The sequence below is a fragment of the Urocitellus parryii genome, chromosome 2 (genome assembly GCF_045843805.1).
Source record: "Urocitellus parryii isolate mUroPar1 chromosome 2, mUroPar1.hap1, whole genome shotgun sequence".
NCBI lineage: Eukaryota > Metazoa > Chordata > Mammalia > Rodentia > Sciuridae > Urocitellus > Urocitellus parryii.
In genome coordinates, this window is record NC_135532.1 from 10,067,579 (window position 1) to 10,086,947 (window position 19,369).

General features: G+C 38.3%; 1 protein-coding gene across 2 annotated transcripts in view; it reads left to right on the forward strand.

Moving 5' to 3' along the window:
* The window catches only part of Nalcn (sodium leak channel, non-selective), a 278,563-nt gene that overhangs the window by 35,491 nt on the left and 223,703 nt on the right, over positions 1-19,369 (forward strand). For both annotated transcript variants that reach the window (XM_026399552.2, XM_077792082.1), the window contains exon 6: positions 2,958-3,112. In XM_026399552.2, the coding sequence (XP_026255337.1) occupies positions 2,958-3,112 (155 nt within the window). The remainder of the gene's footprint in view (positions 1-2,957; positions 3,113-19,369) is intronic.

Genomic DNA, 19,369 nt, shown 5'->3' on the forward strand with positions numbered 1-19,369 from the left:
TTATTCAAATTTTTTAAAATAAGAATTACCATATGGTTTTAGATACATGTGTTCCAGAGCAATCAATCATCTAATAAATATGTCTCTCATAAGAATCCGCTAATGGCTCAATGCTGGCAAAAGTAATGTGTTTCAAATCTGTTGTCTCTAAAGCCAAAAGCCTTCAGAATAATATCTGTGCTAATAATAGAGTTGTGCCTGAAATGAGAATCAGTGCTAATATGAAAGAAAAAGAAATCAAAATCAGAAAGAGAAAAAGTCCAATATTTATAAATCAATGAAAACTTAATAGTAAAAGTTAACCATTATTGAGTGAATAACTCAATTTCCAGTGCTATTCTAGATGTGGTGCATTAGCCCATTTAATCACTAAATGCTCCTACAGAGTAGGAGCTGTCATCATCCCCGTTTTAGCAATGAGGCCACTAACATGGCAGGCACCTGAGCTGGAATTTCAATCTAGATAGTCCACAAATTTCAGACTATCTGTAACCAACCAAGTACCCACTGTGTGTCTGTATAAGCAAAAATCATTACACTTCAACCTAAGTCCTATGAGGTAGGTATCTTCCCACCATCTTACAGGTAGATGAAGAAGCTGAGGGACATACAAATTAAGTCACACATGTAGTAAGGGGCTGGGCCAGAATTCATGGCCAGGCAGACTGGCACTAGAGTCCAACAATCTATGTAGATAGAATGTTATCTAGAATATTGGTCCTGTTCATTTAAAAATACTGAAAATTTTAACAAATTAATTTTGATAGTGTAGTCCATTTTCCCTCTCTGAACCTCACCTTGCCTTCCTCAATATCACATGCCAACAAAATATCTTCTCTGTTTCTTGGATCATCCATGACTGTTGTGCTTTTGCATGCCTGATTAATGCTACAATATATTATAATTATTAAGTATTCATAATAACATTTATTTGGTTACTTGAAACATGATAGTTTTTATACATGCACATCACTTAGCTTATTTTATATAACCCTCTCGTAACTTTGCCTATATTTTTTATTAGAGCATTATATGTATATATAATATCTGGATTCCTTTTGACATAATTTTACAAACAAGGAATTTTACTTCAATCCCCATTCCTACTTCTCTCCTCCACTCCTCCCTCCCCCTTTTCTCTCTTCTCTACTCTGCTGGTCTTCCTCTCACACCTTTATTCACTTATTTTTGATTAGTACTATCTACATATACACAAAGGAGATATTTCCTTTGGTACCTTTACATATGTATACAACACGGGTTCTTTTAGAGTCACTTCATATTTCTTTCCCCTTCCTTGCCTCTCATTCCCTTGCTTCTGCTCTACTGATCTTCCCTGTATCTTAAGTTTGCTTTCAGTTATGGTACTTTCCTGTTTCACAGATGAGGAAACTGAGTTTAGGACTTAGGAACTATTCAAGTCACACAGTCAATAAATACAGAGCTGGAGTTGAACCCAGCAGCCTCACCCAGTGCTCGGGAGTACGGTTGCCATTTTGCTCTAGTGTTATTGGTGCCAAAGCTGAAACAGCCTCAGATTAGAAGAAGGCAAAGAGGGGTCATTTGGCCTACATGAAGAATGGGAACTGAGGAGCATAAATGAGGTGCCTGCCTAAAATCTTATCTTTCTGACCCGCCCAAGTGATAATGTCTATAGTTGGAATCTTACCTTTGGTTTTGCATGTGGGGTCCAAAGGTTCAGCTTAAAGAGTAATTTGAAGTAGCAATGATTAAATCACTTATTCCCTGGAAGTGTAGACAAATTAGTGGGTTTGCAGCTAAAAGAAGGCAAAACTCTGAAGGAACATGAATGTGGTCTTTGAACTGAGGGTAAGGCTTGTAGAGCTTTGTGTATGTCTGAGCCCTGGGTAAGCTATCAGCAGGCATGATGAGTGTGTGTGTGTGTGTGTGTGTGTGTGTGTGTGTGCGTAAAGCCATGTGTATTTGTGTATCAAATATCTATGGGATTGCACAGCTTGTTATGAGACTCTAGAGGGTGTGTTCAATATGGAGAAGGGAGTAGCTACTTGAATGTGGAAAGGTATTAAAGAAAAGAACATGTCACCCAGCAAGTCAGCCTCAATTTGTTCATAAGCTGAAGGAACTTAGGAAATTCCTAGAAACATTGATGTCACAGGGTTAGAAGCTTGTGAAATTGTCTAGTCCAGCTTTACACTCTGCATAGTCCATGTGGATGGTCTCAGCAGCAATGGGGCCTGTTTATAAGTTCAGTAGGAGATTCCACAGTCTCCACTTGTGGGTGAGCTTGCTTGCTAGCAAGAAAGTCATTGCCTATCTAATTCTTCTACATCAGCTTAATCCTCAGTCTGTCCATAAAGACAGAGAAGGGTTTTGTCACCTCCACCTAAATGACCATCATTCCCAAAGCCATCACCAAATCACCTCCTGATCTCTGTCTTTCCAAGGCAAGACCTTCAGTTCCTTCAATTTTTCTTTCTGTAGACTGGTTTTCTTTCTAAACTGAACATCTGTGAACACAGCAGATGGCTAAGTGTCATTTATAAAATCCAGGATTTGTGCCATACAGTAAATGACCGTGATCGCCTAATGCTGATCAAAAGCAGAGAAGTAACATTTGTGCCAACAGCAGGACAAGGATTTTGTGAATAACAAGAAATCTCAAGAGAAGTTAGCAGCCCATACATATCTCTTCTATGCAAATCTATGGGAAAAAAATTGTTTCTTTGCTTATCTGGATTTTATTCTATAATGGCAAAAGCAGTTACAGCAATATTCCTCTAAGGAACTATTATCAGAATTAATCAAGTATCATTTGAGGATGTTTGATATGGCATTAAGTTCCAAATATCATTCATGAATCATAAATCTTAAATCTGTGCCCCTATACAGCAGTTATTCATGAAGATGATTATGTCATTCCTTTTTAATCAACAGAAATTGTCAAAATTTCTAACACTTTGGTGTGTCGTTCACAGGAATGTAACCTGGAATAGCTTAGCTATCCCAGATACACACTGCTCACCAGAGCTAGAAGAAGGCTACCAGTGCCCACCTGGATTTAAATGCATGGACCTGGAAGATCTGGGACTTAGCAGGCAAGAGCTGGGCTACAGTGGCTTTAACGAGATAGGTCTGTTTTACTGATAAAACACATTTTCAGTTTCTATTTTGTGATGTTTATGAAATGGAAAGTAATTTTATCACTGATATTTCATGTTATAGCTGGCTATAGTATAAAATAAATGCAAACACAAATTTTAATCTAAGCCCATATCATAAGATAGTCTACAACTGACAAAGTGTTTGTATATTCAACAGTGTCTGTGTAGAGTTAAAAATCTTTCACTTTAGGCTGTTTTGATTATTAATCATAGCACTTAAAAATATGTGTTCATTGAATAAGGTTCAGAGTTGTTAACTCAAAGATAACAAAACTTAATTTCTGTTCTCCTGTAACTCCACTCTAGTTAGCACGGTAAGTCTTAAAAACCTGTGATATTAGGCATTTATGAGTGTGGAGAGCTAAAAAATTCTCTGGAATAGAAAACAGCTAATGAAATACCTAATGAAGATGCATCAGCTTTATATGGTGAAGGCTTCTACATGATTGTGATGTGCCAGATGTATACATTTCTTCTTGTCTTGTTCGATTAAGTCCTGAAATGTGCCCTTACATGCATAGTGAAAGAAATCAGCTCCTGCCATGTTACTGTATTTATTTCACTTCCATCAAACTTACATGGATTGCATTATTAAAGCAAAAACCATGAAATTCTAAACAAGTTATGTTATACTTTGAGAATTGTTGCTGAAATCACTTTTCACAAACTTATTTTTATTTAAAATGTCAAGGCCCCAGGTGCATTTAAGAGAGTTCTAGATACTTTAACTCATGTCCTAAGAGACAAATCTTTATATAGCAGGATAGAGGTTATGCTCTTTTGGAAGCCAGACTGATTTCTTGACTTTTGATGTGGTTCACACCTCAGTGGGCAACTGAACCATGGGAGGTTCTGTAGCCAGGAGTGAGCATCCACCCCTGTCAACCCTGGGAGGCTTCCTGCAAACCCAGCCATAAGACCTTCTGACATCAGAACCAATGGCTGCTGAACAGACTCCTGCCCTGGCCTCCAGTCCATCAGAGTGCCAGGATGTTGCAGGAGAGTCTGAGCAAGGAAGCAGAATTTTATTGACTGAGGTTACTTTCCCGATTCATGTACTGAACTACAAAGTTGCAGCTTTCATAATAGAATATAGTATTGAACATGGGCTGAAAAATTCAAATAGGTTGTGTGGAACAGGAGATGAGACCCACAGATGGGGTAGCTGCTTGGAACCAGCCCAGCAACCCCACCCTGGGCAGGACTAGAACGCAGGTCTGCAGCTCATTCTTTCAGAGGTTCATTGGGTGCACCTCCATCTTTTATGAGGACTGGCCAACATTCAAGGGCTCAACTGTTCTTGTTAAAAAAAAAAAAAAATCCCCCTTTGCAAAAAATCCCCCTTTCATCCTTTAAATTCATATTGCTAAAGCAAATCATACCCTGACCATTTTAAATGCAGCCATAGTGCCTAAACTTGAAATGCTAAGTTACATTCAAGTTGATTAATCTTCCTTCACTGTGGCTTACATTCCATTAATAAAGGATACATTTAGCCTCCCTTTGAGAGAGGAAGTCTTCTCATAAAGAGAGTTGGCTTGAGAGGACCATTTCCAGCAGGGAATTGCCCTGGGGGCCACCAGCTCCCACTCAAGCAGTTATCCTACTGTAGTGGGACTGTGGATTTGCACATTTATCTCTCAAAGATTTAAGCTCTTTGAAAACAGGAAGTTGCATCTTTTTATCTTCATGTCTCCAAGGCCTCATGCAATCCCTGGCTCATAGGGAGCCCTCTGTAAATATTTACTCATGGTCTGAACAAAGTGTGTCTTTTGAATTCATCATAACCAGTCCTGTCTTAGAAAGTGGAGCCACAATAGAAAATGAAGTTGTTTTCTGGTTGTTCTTTTTCCCAAATTCTGTCTGTTTTTCTTGGTAATGCTCACTGGTCCTCATGACCTTCTTTTCTATGTAAGCTTCATGGAGTCTGTTTGCTTGTTTTTCTCAGAAGATGATTAAATTCATCATCATTGCATGACATTGTATGATAATGAAATGTGACTTCGTACCATAATCAAAAAATGTGTAAGTGGTCACTACAGTTTAGATTGAAATGGATACCTTCTTCCTGAGATTATATATCTCAGCAGATACTTAAACTGCTGCAGTTTCAAGAAATTATTTTTAAAATTCTTTTAGAAAGAAAAGAACAATGTATCCCCCAAAATGAGGACAAGAAATTATTTTATTGACATATGTGATCCGTGCTTTGTGGGTGCAGTTGAATTTCAAATAGTTATTCTCTAACATCTGGGTGGATGTATGCTACTCACTGCAGCGTACTCAATGTTGATATAAGCAGGAGACTTCTTTGACGCCTTTGTGGTAGAGTTTGCCTGACGTAATTCAAAGAAATGGCTCTGGAGATTGGTCATGGATCTGCCATATGCTAAATCAGTGACAGTGAAAGGAATTGCCTTAATTTCCCCATCTGTCAAATGGGGTGTGTGACAGACCTGCTTGTAGGGTTGCTCTGAGAAGTCCCTGGAAAGCCACACTCAGAAAGGTGCAGACACATGGTGTGCCGGTGACTGAGGGAGCTGGCGAAACAGGGGCGGATGACTGTGTTACCTGAGGAGAACACGTCAGAAGACACGCAGAAGCCTCAGATGAGCACACCAGTGTCCGATGATGGTGAAGTTCCCTGTGGTTTGCAGTCCTGGCTTCTCAGGTTCAGGATCTTCCAGAGGGGGAAAAGCAGAGGAGTTTGAAGCTTGCTCCTATCTCTGTTGACAGCCTCCACATCTCACTCAATTCTAGTCGATGACCAGCATTCTGGATGGTGGATTCTTGGCGCTGTGTTCTGCAGGTGGGGACACTGAGCACTGAGGTGAGCATAGGCAGGCGCTCTGTGCAGAGGCAGGGCCATCGCACCTCTCTTGATTTGCAGGTTCCACCACACCTTATTCCAGTTCACATCAGTGTTAATGAAGAAATTCAAAGATGATTTGTGAGGCAGTTTCATTCTTGCTTTGGTAGCATTACTTACCTTTGGGGAGTTTCTGGTGGACATGACCACTGTCCAGGTGATGGGCATTAGATCTGTCATACCTGTGATTTTCTTGTCATGATCTTTCTGAAGAAAGTAAGACATTTGGTACAACAGTTGAATGCAAGTGGTGTGAATTTTCTACAAATTGTATAGTAAGATAAAAAACAAAACACATTCAGTTTGGATTAAACAACCTGCTGAATGTTATTTGATGATAAAACTCATCCTGAAGAGCCACTCAGAAAGTAAATAAGCATCAGACATTTTTTTGACTAGTGTTTTGAATCATAAGAATGAAAGAGTCCAGTTTTAAAACACCCAGAATAAATTAAACCCAACCAAAACAAATTATATTAGAGGAAGCTCATAAACAAGCAAACTATAAGTCAGGACCCTGGGAAATAGCTAACAGAAATGACATTTAAATAATATATGCTTTTTATAGCATGTGTGCTCTATGGAGTTGACCAATTCCCTATTATTTAAATATAATAATCAAAGATAAAGCCAGGAAATGATAAGCGCTGTGTTGTGACAGTGACTAATTGTCTAGTGGACAGTCTTCATTTTTGCAATTACTATCATTACTTATGACAACCACCACTATCATGTATGGATTGCTTGTTACGTAACCGGCAGCTGGCAAAAGGCTTTCCCTCCATTGTGTTTTGAATCCTCAAACCCTTAAGGTATGGTCATCCCAACTGATAGGCAAGGAGAATGAAAGAAGAAAGGATTAATTTGCCCAGTCTCTTGCCAGAAACTTCAGGAGCCAAGGTTGCCGCCCTCATGTTGTGGAGAGTCAGGCTCCTGGGCTCCAAACTTCACAAGATCTCTGAAGTCAACCATGAAGAGCCTGCTCCATTCCAGAGACTTGTGGCAAAGGCTGGTCCATAACCTCGTTATGATGAGGAACCAGATACCTGGGTCCTCTGCACAATGATCCATCAGACATCTTTGCTTTTGACTCTTGTTCTGAAGTTTAGGGCCAGAGAACGTTGTGAGCAAGAGGGAAGTTGAAGAACAACCAGTCCTGCCAGATGCTCACTGCAGTCCAAGGTGTTCTGGAGCTGATGTCTGGCTCCTGATCTGGTCCTCTGCATTCTATGTCACCCAGAGTTGTTACATGGAGTGGCCTCATGCAAAACGGCATCGTGTTTATGGATGACCTGTGTACATCCTCCCAGATACATAATCGTGTTTACACTACTTATAACCCCTAATGTCAGCACTCTGCACAGAGTGGTTACACTGTGTTGTTTAGGGAATGTTAAATAAGAAGTCTGTGTACGCTTGGTACAGGTGAAATAAAAAAAAAAAAAATTTGACGTGCAGTTGGTCAAATCCATGGCTGTGGAAGCACGAATGTGGAGGGCCCACTGTGGTGTACATGTCAGTTGGATGTAAGGATCTAGACATGAAGGGTGCCTGGGAGGCAAGGCAGTTTTACAAAGCAAGGGACAGAAACAGTGGCGGCAAAAATGAGTAGGCACTGCTGTGACGCAGAACCAGGTGGTCAAGATATAGGGTGAGACGTGGAAGAGTCTTTAGGAAGTGAGGAAACAGAGCTAATTTGTTCAGGTTTACACTTATCTGAATTAAATTCAAAATTCCATTAGGAGACCTATGGATGGACTATATGTGATTTGTAGCCACATGTGTGAATTTCTCCTGAGTGTTTGAATTTACTTTTGCCTTCCCTTTAAGGTGTTAATATTTAATTTTGCTTTCTAAATTAGCACAGATTAAACAATAGTTTTTCAAAATAAATTTGGAAGTTTGCATTCATTAATTTCTGTTTTAGATATGTGACATACAGACTATTTACCTTATTAGTGCTCCTTAATTAAAAAAAATTGCAAGGTTTTTCTTATATGTGTTCTTATTAAAATATTAAGTGGGAAAACTACACCTTGTCATCTTCACAGGAGTTAAAATGTGAGTTTTTCGTACTTATACAAATTTAAGGTGATGACTTGGAATCTTTGTAAAACTTTTCTGGCACCGAAAAATTAATTGGGTCTTTCACGAAAATGCACAAAATCAAAGAGTCACTGATTCTTTCAGATTCTAGATAGTCCCAAGCTACTTCTGAAGAAGACTGCTATGGATATTGACATTTGGTACTAGTATTTTTTTTTCCAAGGGGAAATGCTGTATATTTTAGCTGTTATTTACTTTATGGGATTTTCCTCTTTTGACTTTGGGTAGTATTGACCATAAGATATGGAATCAGCTCCCTGTGTGGATTGTAAATCAGTCTTATTCAATATTGATGAGAAATGCCAGAGATTACTTTCATCGCTGGTGACTTCTATGCTGGCCAGCTCTGCCCCTGTCTTGATAAAATAATACTGACAATGAATCCCCCACAGATCTGATGTTTCAGTTTTTGACATAAGGAATGCTATATTTAAAAATCCCTCCCTATATATTTTTATTTACATTGTACTATTTTTAAAATTATCTATTTTTACACTTGATATTAAATATGGACATAAAATATCATGAAAGAATATCACTTGTATTCCAATCATAATAGGATGTAAATTGAACTTTGATATTGCCACTAAAAATTGATTCATCAGATTTAAATGTTGTTAAACTACATTTCATACTGTTGTATGTGGTAACAACAGAAAACTTTACAAAGTAATACAAAATAGATAGTTATTATGTATCTATAACTATGATTTATTACAGAATGTACATTTTTATTGCCATTGCATAAAAAGTCACAGTCAAGAATCATTTGTAAAATATGTAATTGAGATTTACGATGCTTTCTGAAAAAGCACCCAAGGGTTGTTTTCCCGGTATTAATCTTTATGTTGAGCGTTGCCCCTCGGTTTCATCTCAATGTTTATGAAAAACACAGGGAAGAGAGAACAGGGCAATAGAATTCAACCCAGAGTTTTCGTGCTTTTGTCTAAGAATTCTATACTTGCTCTCTGAAGGAATTCCTTCAAGACAAATCTGACATAGCAGGAAATTTCACCAGAGGAATAGTTGTGAAAACAGTCAAATACAGGGGTTTTACGCCTGTGTCTGGGATAAGTCACAGGCAGACTGTGTACAGACGCTGACTTTGGGTTTTATGAGATTCTCAAACAGTTGCACAAACTGACTTAAACTGACGTTAGATGTGCAGATGTTATTCAGCATGTTAGAAAGCAAGAGGGATTGTAGGTAGAAATGGCAAATGTGACTAAGGAAAGAGCCAGTGTCTGGTGTGGAGGCGCTGGTCAGAAGTTCCTGTTGAATGCATTAGAAAAGACAGGTGCTGGTGTTTCATCGGACAAGGAAAGAGGATGTCAGCAGGGATTTCTGAGGGGAAAAGGTGATGGTTGTTGTTTGTTTCTGTTTTTGCTTTTTTATACTCTACATGGGAGTAAATATTTGTTCACAGAAATCACTAGATAGTGGTTTCTAAGAATCTAGAATTTTGTAGTTATTTTTAAATATTTGTAGATTATAAAAGAAATACTGAAAATAATGAGATTTAATGAAGGAGAGTAAAATTCTGCCATATGTAATCCCTCCCCTCTCTCCTCCCTTCCCTTCCTTCTCATTTCCTCTTCTTAAGTGTCATGGTTAAAATAAATACTTTTAATTCTTCCTACTGAGAGACAGTCAAAAGACTTTCAGTTTTTATATAATAAATAATGCTGTGCTAAACACACATATATACACCCTGAGCACATGTATGAATATTCTTTAGAACAGATTCCTGGAAACAATTTCTGGGTCACAAGATACACACTTTTTTAGTAGAATAGATAACTACCAGTTTACCTTTTAAAACGATTAGAAGGATTCCTAATCTTACCCTTGTTGTATGAGAGTGAACTTTTAAAACAAAAGGTATTCATTTTTGCTGTGCATAAATATTAAAGGAAAAGACAGCTTTGTCCATGTGTATCCTGCCCTCTACTGAAGTCCAGCAGTGCATGATCTTCTTGAATGTCCACCCCCTTGGTCCTGGGATGTCTCTCTCCTGCTTCTCCCAGCCACATGTGACCCACTCTCCAGGCCCACTCCCCCAGCTTTCCAAATACACCAAATACTTCCCCAATACGTGTGTCCCTTCTATGAACTATGACAGGCTTGTGGCTGAAAGTTCACACTTCAACCCACTTGTGTCCTACAGTGGGTCCACATGACTACATGTATGTATGCGTGTGTGTAGGTGTGTGTGGGGGGAGTGGACAGGTGCACATTCATGTTTTACTCTGTCTTCTCCATTAGCTCATAGTTCCAGGTCCCTAAGTGGGAGCAAAGCTTCAGGTACATCTTTTGAGAGCTTTTTTGCTCATTGAGCTCAACACATACTTGAGGACCGGCCACTCATGATCAAGAGATATGTTATCTTTTAAAAACACCATTCTGTAGGATTTTCATGATTGAAAATTTAAAGAAAGTTCAAATCCAAGTCTAACCTTTAAGTTCACTCTTAATGAAATGGTTTCTATGATAAATCAAATAATCATATGATAAATTGAATAATAATATGAATCAAATGTGAATCATCTTGTAAGGACTCCAGTCAAAGAAAAGTTCTCTGCTGGTGACGGCAGAGAGTGGGACATAATTTCCCAGACAGTTGATGAATGTAAGTCAGTTTCACCATCTAACGACTTGGCATTAGGAGGAATATTTCATTTAGGAAGTCCCTCACCTAGCTCTTATGGCCAGCTTAAGAAAGGTCAAAGAAGGGCAGGTCCTGGCTCTCCTCCTGGAAGTCCTACTTAGAGTTAACTGCTGAGCAGGGTCAGAACCTATTCTCTGGAGGGAAGGTTCTCCAGCCTTTGAAAAAATGCTTCCAGCCTGAGCCACAAGGGGCTGTGACAAAGGAGGTGGCATCTACCTGAGCAGACACTGGGCTGCAGAGACAAGGAGGTGCCCTTCTTTCTCCTTTATTCTTCTCTGCCCTTCATCTCCCACACTTGAGAGCAAAATATACAAAACATTCCAAACCATACCAAGGCTACCCAAATAAGCCTGCTACACAAAATTAAATCTAAGATAAACAGCCCCAAGTAAATCATAAATGGCTAATATATATTAGGTGCTGCCATTAAAACAAACGCAACCACCACCACATTTGCTACTATACAGATTATTATTGATCACAGTTACTTTTAGATAATGAGTAGAAAAATGAGATCTATTCACATTTTTGTGAGAAGGTAAGGATTTTTAGAAACTATGAGAGGTATTCTTATAGTAAGTTTAAAATTGAGGTGTTTTCATATTTATTATATATTTTTTCTGTCTAGGTAATAAAAGATGATGGAAATAAATACAAGTAAATGGGGATGTTAAAGTAAAGAAGGTGAGATAATTGCAGAAGAAATCAATCTTTAACTCGTGGTCAGTCTGCAGATGCAAGGACACATGTATTCGTGTGAATATGTGTCCACGTGTCCCTTTAAACAGTGTTTGAAGAGTAGTGTGTTAATGTGGACCTGGAATGCTTCAATGTGCTACAAGTTCTATTTTTTCTGACATGTTTTATATCTCACATTTATGAAACCTGCCTAACCTCTGAGACAAATGCTTTCATTAGTTCCAGCAGTGGAAAACACTCTTTTGAGAATGACATTTTTACTTTAGCTTTCGGTGAGTAGCGTCTATAAAGATGGATCAAGCATACTGTCCTCCTTTTGTTCCTGGTCAAATCCCCATACTTCCTAAGCCCTTTTCTACAAAGGTTTTTAATTCATCTTATCATTTTATTAATAGCTCAAATAAGTATAACACTCTCAGTTATATTTATTTTTCTAAAATTTAAAAAAAATTATTCCATTGTATTCTGGAATCTGTTGTTGCCAGTATCATTCTGTCCATGAGTCAAAGTGGAGTGCTTTCTTTTTCTCCCCTTTTTATGACACATCTGTCCCATCCTTTCTTGTGCAGTGGTAGTTTTAACGATTTACCCTTGTCTTTGCTGTGTTATGATTTTACTATAGTAAGTGTAGGTATGGATCTTCTATGTTCTTATTCACTAGGGACTCATTCTTTGTATAAGAGATCCACGCCTTTCTTCAATTCCAGATGACTTGTATATGTTATTTTCTCAAGTCTCATCTCTTTATTATTCTTTGTTTTCTAGAACACTGGTTTGATATCTGTTAAACCTTGTTCTGTTCTGATGCCTTTCATTCTTGCTTTCTCACTTCCTTGTATCTTTCAGTTTGTCCTCTGGACATCTTATTAGATGTCTGGAAAATCTTGGATTATTTTTCAGGCCTCTCAAAGTTGTTTGCATATTTCTCTGCTCAACTTCTCCCATACTCTTATTTTTCTGCCTTGGTGTTACCTGGTCAGTGATTCAACTTACTCATTAGATCTTTCATACCAACATGCTTAATTTTCCTATCTAGAATTTTTACTTAATTTTATTTCGAATCTGTGTTTTCTTTGGTCTTTAAAATCCTCCTGTTTTTGCAATTTTCTTTTTGATCTTCTTTTATCACATTAAGCCCTCTACACATGTTTATTTTAGGATTTCTTCCAGATCCTTCCATGTCTTCTAATTCTCCTTTATTCTTGCTTTAACTTCCTTTTGTGGGTTATAGTATTTGGTTGTGAGCTTGTTTTCAATGAGGGTCTCTTTCAGGGGGCCCCTGGCCTGAACTATCTCCCGTTTTGTATTTGCTACAATTTCATGATATCAATCATTCTGGACCAGTCCTCCTGTTCATTTTGTGGCTTGAGAGGGTAGAGTCCTTAAATTAATTTAATTGTAAAGGCAGGGTACATTTGGATGACATACTTCAGTTGGCCCAAGATTGGGGTTCTGGTTTCTGTCAGGAGACTCTTGCCACTTTTGGCAAACATGGAAGTCAAGCAACTATCTGCTCCCTTGACTTGGAAGGTAGATTCTTCCAGTCTTGGTGTAAAATGCAGAGCCCCTTTTGTAGCTGCCAGTTTTGCAGACACACAGGTACCTACCTCCTGACCTATATTGGGAGGTTGCATCTCCTCTCTCCTGGACAATGAAAACCCTCGAGGTTTACATAGACCCCAGGTCATTTGTGAATCATCTTGGCTTCAGTGGCTGCTTAGAGCTCTGTTTTCTCAAACTCTGACTGCTGGATATATTTTTCTCACACAGTTTTGATCTATTTTATCCATGCAATAATTATCCCTTTTTGTATGTCTGTTTCTTTGCATCAGTGGGCAGAGGGTGGGAGAATGAAGGAAGGAGGTATCTAAATATGCATAATCCAGCAAATAGATCTATAGCTCTTGATTTTTCTGACTTTAGAGTTCTTATGTAACGGTACAGTTTTCCTTATTTGGTATATCTATTAATTATATTTATATATTATGTATTATATAATGGGTATATAGTGAATTTTTGCCCTTTATAATTCTTTGCAATAATTTCTTATAATTTGATAAGTAAGTAAATATTTACAGGAATTTTATAATTTTTAAAATTTTAACTTTACAAGTTTTTTATTGTAATATGATTATTTATATCATTTTTTGATGCTGAGTCATTATATCAGCCTCAGTTCAATCTGGTGAAACAATATATCAGCACTTACTTTGTGTAAAAACAAAAAAAAAATTTTAGACAGAGAGAGAGAGAGAGATACAGCAAAAGAGAATAAGAGAAGGAGACTAGGCTACCCATAAGCCATGACAATTATGAACACTGAAAAAAAAGTTGATGAGTTAAAATTGGGGTGCTTAAACTTCTTAACATTAATTCTGGCAAATATTCAATTACTTTCATCCTCCACATAATTGCTTTAGGAAATAAGCAAAACATAAAATGAAATAAAAGCCCTAATCCAGAATTACCTGAACATACAGCAAATAAGTTTCCCTAGGCAATTCTTACTCTCCTGAGTCTAATAATGTAGAGATACATTATTTCATTTAAACGCTAATGATGATGGCGAATCTTCACAGCAAATCAGAGCTGAACTGAAGTAGGCTTTCAGGTGGGGAGTTCTTGGGAGCAGAAGCTGCATTAAGAAACAGCACCTAGGCCTCACATCAACCCAGGGCCATGCTGCTTCCTGTATTCCAGTGGTCTGGTGGCTGAGATGTGGAGAATGGATGCAGCTCCTAGGGGAAGGGACAGGTCTTTTTGATATTGTGATGATGACTGATCGTGGTGTCTCCAAGATGGGAGTTACAGTAGTAAGTTCCTGTAAATGCTCAAGTCCAGATAAAAGAAAGGCACCTAGATTGCCTCTTACTAGGGGAGTGATGTTGGACATGTCCTTAATATCTCCAGCTTGTAAAATAAAGATAAAGATAGTGCTTATCTCAGAGGATAATGGGAAGATTTAGACCATTCTCATCCTCATATCTAAGAAGTTCTCAAAATTTTAACTGATTAAAATTATCATTTTTATGGGCTATATAAACATTAAGTATATGAATGAAGGAATCACAGCAAACAGTTCTAGGGTCACAAAGAGAAAGTGGGAGAAATAGGGGTCAAACCCGTTTGTTCTACTTTCTTTCCAGGGCATCCTTTGAGTCTTGGCAAGGCACTCATCATGTAATTTTAAGGCACATGCACATTTCACTCTGCTAGTATATGCTGTATTTACTGGTGTGTTCTCTTTTCTGTGCACATTTTTAAAAAATTGTACTTTTTAGTTATACATGAAAGTAGAATGTACTATGATATATTCTACATACATGGAATATAACTTCATATTATTGTGGTTGTACATGATGTGGCGTTCTCTGGTCGTGTATTCATATGTGAATATAGGAAAGTTATGTCTGATTCATTTTAGGCTGTCTTTCCTCTTCCCCTCTCTTCTACCTTCCTTTCATTCCCCTTTGTCTAATCCAGTGAACTTCTATTTCTCCCAGCCCCTTTTTGTATGCTAGCATCCACATATCAGAAAGAACATTTGACCCTTGTTTTTGGGGATTGGCTTATTTCACTTAGCATGATAGTCTCCAGTTCCATCCATTTATAGGCAAATGCTATCATTCCATTTCTTCTTATGGCTGAGTAATATTCCATTGTGCATATATACCATATTTTCTTTATCCATCATCTGCTGAAGGGCACCTATGTTGGCTGCATAGCTTAGCTATTATGAATTGAGCTGCTAAAAACATTGATGTGGCTGAGTCACTATGATATGCAAATTTTTTAAGTCCTTTGTGTATATATCAAGGAGTGGGATAACTAGATCAAATGGTGGTTCCGTTCCAGGTTTTCTGAGGAATTTTCATACTGCATTCCAGAGTGGTTGCATCAATTTGCAGCCCCACCAGCAAAGATGAGTGTACCTTTTTCCCCACATCACTGCCAACATTTATTGTTACTTGTATTCTTGATAATTGCCATTCTTAATGGAGTAAGTGGTATATTCTCAGTGTGGTTTTAATTTGCATTTCTCTAATTGCTAGAGATATTGAATATTTTTTCATATATTTGTTGACCAATCATATTTCTTCTTCTGCAAAGTGTCTGTTCAGTTCCTTTGCCCATTTATTAAGTGGGTTATTTGGGAGGTTTTTTGTGTTAAATTTTCTGAGTTCTTTGTATATATCTGGGAGATTAAAACTCTATCTGAGGGCAGGTGGCAAATATTTTCTCCCATTCTGTAGGTTCTCTGTTCATATTCCTAATTGTTTCCTTTGTTGTGAAGAAGTTTTGAGTTTAACACCATCCCATTTATTGATTCTTGATATTACTTCTTGTGCTTTAAGGGTCTTGTTAAGGAATTCAGTTACTAAGCTGACATGATGGAGAGTTGGTCTACTTTTTCTTCTAGTAGGTGCAGGGTCTCTGGCCTAATGCCAAGGTCATTTATCCGTTTTGAGTTGAGTTTCGCCATGCACCCTGTCATTGGGAATAAAAATTTGAAGAATATTTAACTGTTTCCAGCACCATTTTGAGATGCAGCCAGCAAGGCCATTTCTGAGTGGGGATATGTCCTCGCAGGGCATCTGAAGAGACCATGCTGCAGGCAGCAAACACGGCAGTGGTTGAGATCCTGCTTATGATCTGTTTTTAATAAATGAAGTTTGTTCCAACCTCCTGCCCTGGTGTTTACACAAGGTGTGTGACTGCCTTCCTCCAACAATGGCAGAGTACCATAGCTCCCCCAGAAACCCCAAGGTTCACAAAGTCTAAAATATTCGCCATGTGGCCCTTTAAGAAAAGGTAGCAAACCCCTAAACTACAGTAAAAGAAGGAAGTACTTCTAGGTCCATACTTTCTTTTATTTATTTTCTGCAGTGCTGGGGATCAATCCCAGGGCCTCCTGCATGCAATGTTTTAAGGCAAGACTGTAAGTTGCGAATAAGTTCATTCATTAACTACTCATTCATTTGTAAATATTTACAGAGAACCTATTTTATATAAGGCACTAGCTCTATGAGGAACAAGTGAAATGCTAATACAGAGCCAGAAATGGACAACATTGTATTTTCATCCAATTAAAAATTTAGTCTTACCCAGAAGTCAGTTTCCTTTTAAGGAATAACATGTTTCAAGCTTTGGAACTCTGTGTATTTACTTATTTATTTGACAAGCTTAAAATGTGCCAGATTTCAAGAAATAAAATATTCATATTTACAAAACTTGTATACGAAAACAAAAAGTAAAATAAAATCTAAACTATGATTTTAAAAGCAGACAATTTAGGTATCATAAGAGCATGATTATACTCTTGAGCAAGTTTCTGATCCTACACTGATTTCTCCTCTGTATTGTGCTAATTGTTGCTCATGGTGAGCTAACTCAGGAAGCTCTGGAAAATGAGGTCAGCAGCAACAGAAATTGAGTCAAAATAATGGATGACACTCCTTACATATTCTTCCCATCTTGTGTCCCTGCCATGCCACATTTTAACCTAAGGGAGACACCTGGAGAGGCTAATTAGCTTGCAGCTGTCTGTGGTTTGTCTGCAAAGGCTAAGAAGAAAATCAGCCCTAAGAAAGCAGGACCACTGGAGACAAAGAACAGGAGCAGCTGGTGGGAATGAGCCCCAGAGCCCCACAGGGGGTGGAGAGGGCCCTGGGCTGCTGAAATGGAACATAGGGGGGAAGTCCTGGTGGCAGACAGTACAGGATCAAGGGGCAGCAGCTGGCTATTGTGTGTATGGGGCAAAATTCAAGAAGACTTATGAATTAATTGTGAGTACAGTGACTATTCACTATTGTATGATAGGAAGAGAAATGCACATTTATTCAGTGATTGCAATGTGCAAAGCCCAAGAGAGGAACTTTCACCTAGGGGGATGAGCTTAATACACAAGGCAGGCTGCAGTGTGTAGCTCCTCCAGTCCAGAGTGGCAGAGCAAATGAAAGTTCCCTTGGCCAGCCTTATCTAGTTCATTAAATCAACCAATTCGCTAATTTAACCCGTGTTCTGTGTTCTGTTCTCTTATATGTGGACGATGCATGCTTTTTGGTGGGACGGTATTCCAGATTGATGAAGTGGAGATTTAAGCTACTTTAAAGATGTGGACAGACAGGTGAGGTTTTAATGTGGCCAAAGAAAGAACTGGCCTGTCCAGAAAGTTAGTCCTTGAAGAATAAGGATAGCAAACATAATGACAGTTGTCAAAAAATAATAGAAAAGTTTTCAGGGAACAAAATATATTTTAAATGTATGTATTAATAATCTGATAAAAATTTAAATTCTGGCATTACCAATATTAGGGGTTTTTTTTAAAAAGAGAAGTCCACTAAAGTATTACTCATTGATATTATTATTTTTACTCTTATCAGAGTTGAAATCTTATTGCACAACAGTATGAGTTCTGTATTTTATCATTTACTCCTCTGCCAACCAGTTGAGATGTGTTGTGAATATTCAAATTATTCAAACTGATGACAACCACAAGTTACAGAAGAATGCAGCCTGTGAGCCACATTATTCTTAACAGTAACTTTTTATTTAATCAGTAGTGGGGATTAAGCCCAGAGGTACTTTACCAAAATTCCACCCTTTTAATTTTTGATTTTGAGAAGGGTCTCTGTATGGTTTGTAGGTGAGGGGTCCCCAAAAGTTCATATGTGAAACAATGCAAGAAGGTTCACAGGAGAAATGATTGGGTCGCCGAGAGCCTTAATACAATCAGCGAATCGGTCACCTGATGGGATTATTCGAGCTTGGATGAAGTGGTAGGGAGTGGCTGGAGGAGGTGGGAATTGGGGCCTAGCTTTGGGGTATATATTTGTTCTGGCAGGGGGAGCTCTCTTTCTGTTTCCTGATCATCATGTGGGCTCCTTCCCCTCTCCACACTCTTCTACCATGATGTTTAGTCTCACCCTGAGCCCCGAGGAATAGAACCAGCTCTCTAAGACCTCGAATCTATGAGCCCTTAAATAAACTTTTCTTCCCTAAAATTGTACTGGTCAGATCTTTTAGTCACAGTGGTGAAAAAGCTGACTGAAACAGTTTCACTAAATTGCTTAGGGCCTTGCTAAATTGACGAGGCTGGCTTCAAACTTGGTTTCCTCCTGCCTCAGCCTCTCAAGCCACTAGGATTACAGGCATGCACCACCACACCTGGTGATAGTAATATTTTGACCTCTGGTTGCACAATAAAATAGAATTATTTTGATAATGTACATTTCCCAAAAGTTAATATTGTATGAAATTATTTCACTTCCCTTGGTTTACTGGGATGGAATGTTTAATCTTTTCAGTGCAGATATGTGCCTATGTACCACAGGGGAGATTCGGCAACTCCTTTACCAATCTACAATGAAAAGGAAGAGCAAGCTGATAGAAATGAGGGAAATGCAGTAGCTTACCAACTCTAGCCTTTAGCTGGCCCCCAACATCAGCATCCCAGGACAGAGACTGCATGGAGACTCCATTGCATTGCGTGATACGCCCATGTCTGTCCCTACTGAACTCATGGAAAGTTAGGAGATATTTTTCTTTCCCTGCCAGATTCCATTATAAAACCTCAGTTTTTATGGTTTAGGAATTCTAACCAACAATGAGTTCACAGTGTTGAATCCTCAGGTAGAAGGTAAGAGTTACAGTCAAGGCTTTATGTTTGGCACTTTGAATTGAGCTACTTCTTTAAAAATATAATTAACTGATTTTAAAACAATTTTAATTCACTGAGGAAATGCAATCTTAAAAATAAACTTTGAAGAAGATGGAATAATAAGGGATGGCCTATGGAAATAGAATCCAAGAACATACTGTACTTTTGCTGAATTAGCAAAGTTGTATTATGCTGTTCACATGGAGGATTGAGTACAGATTGGC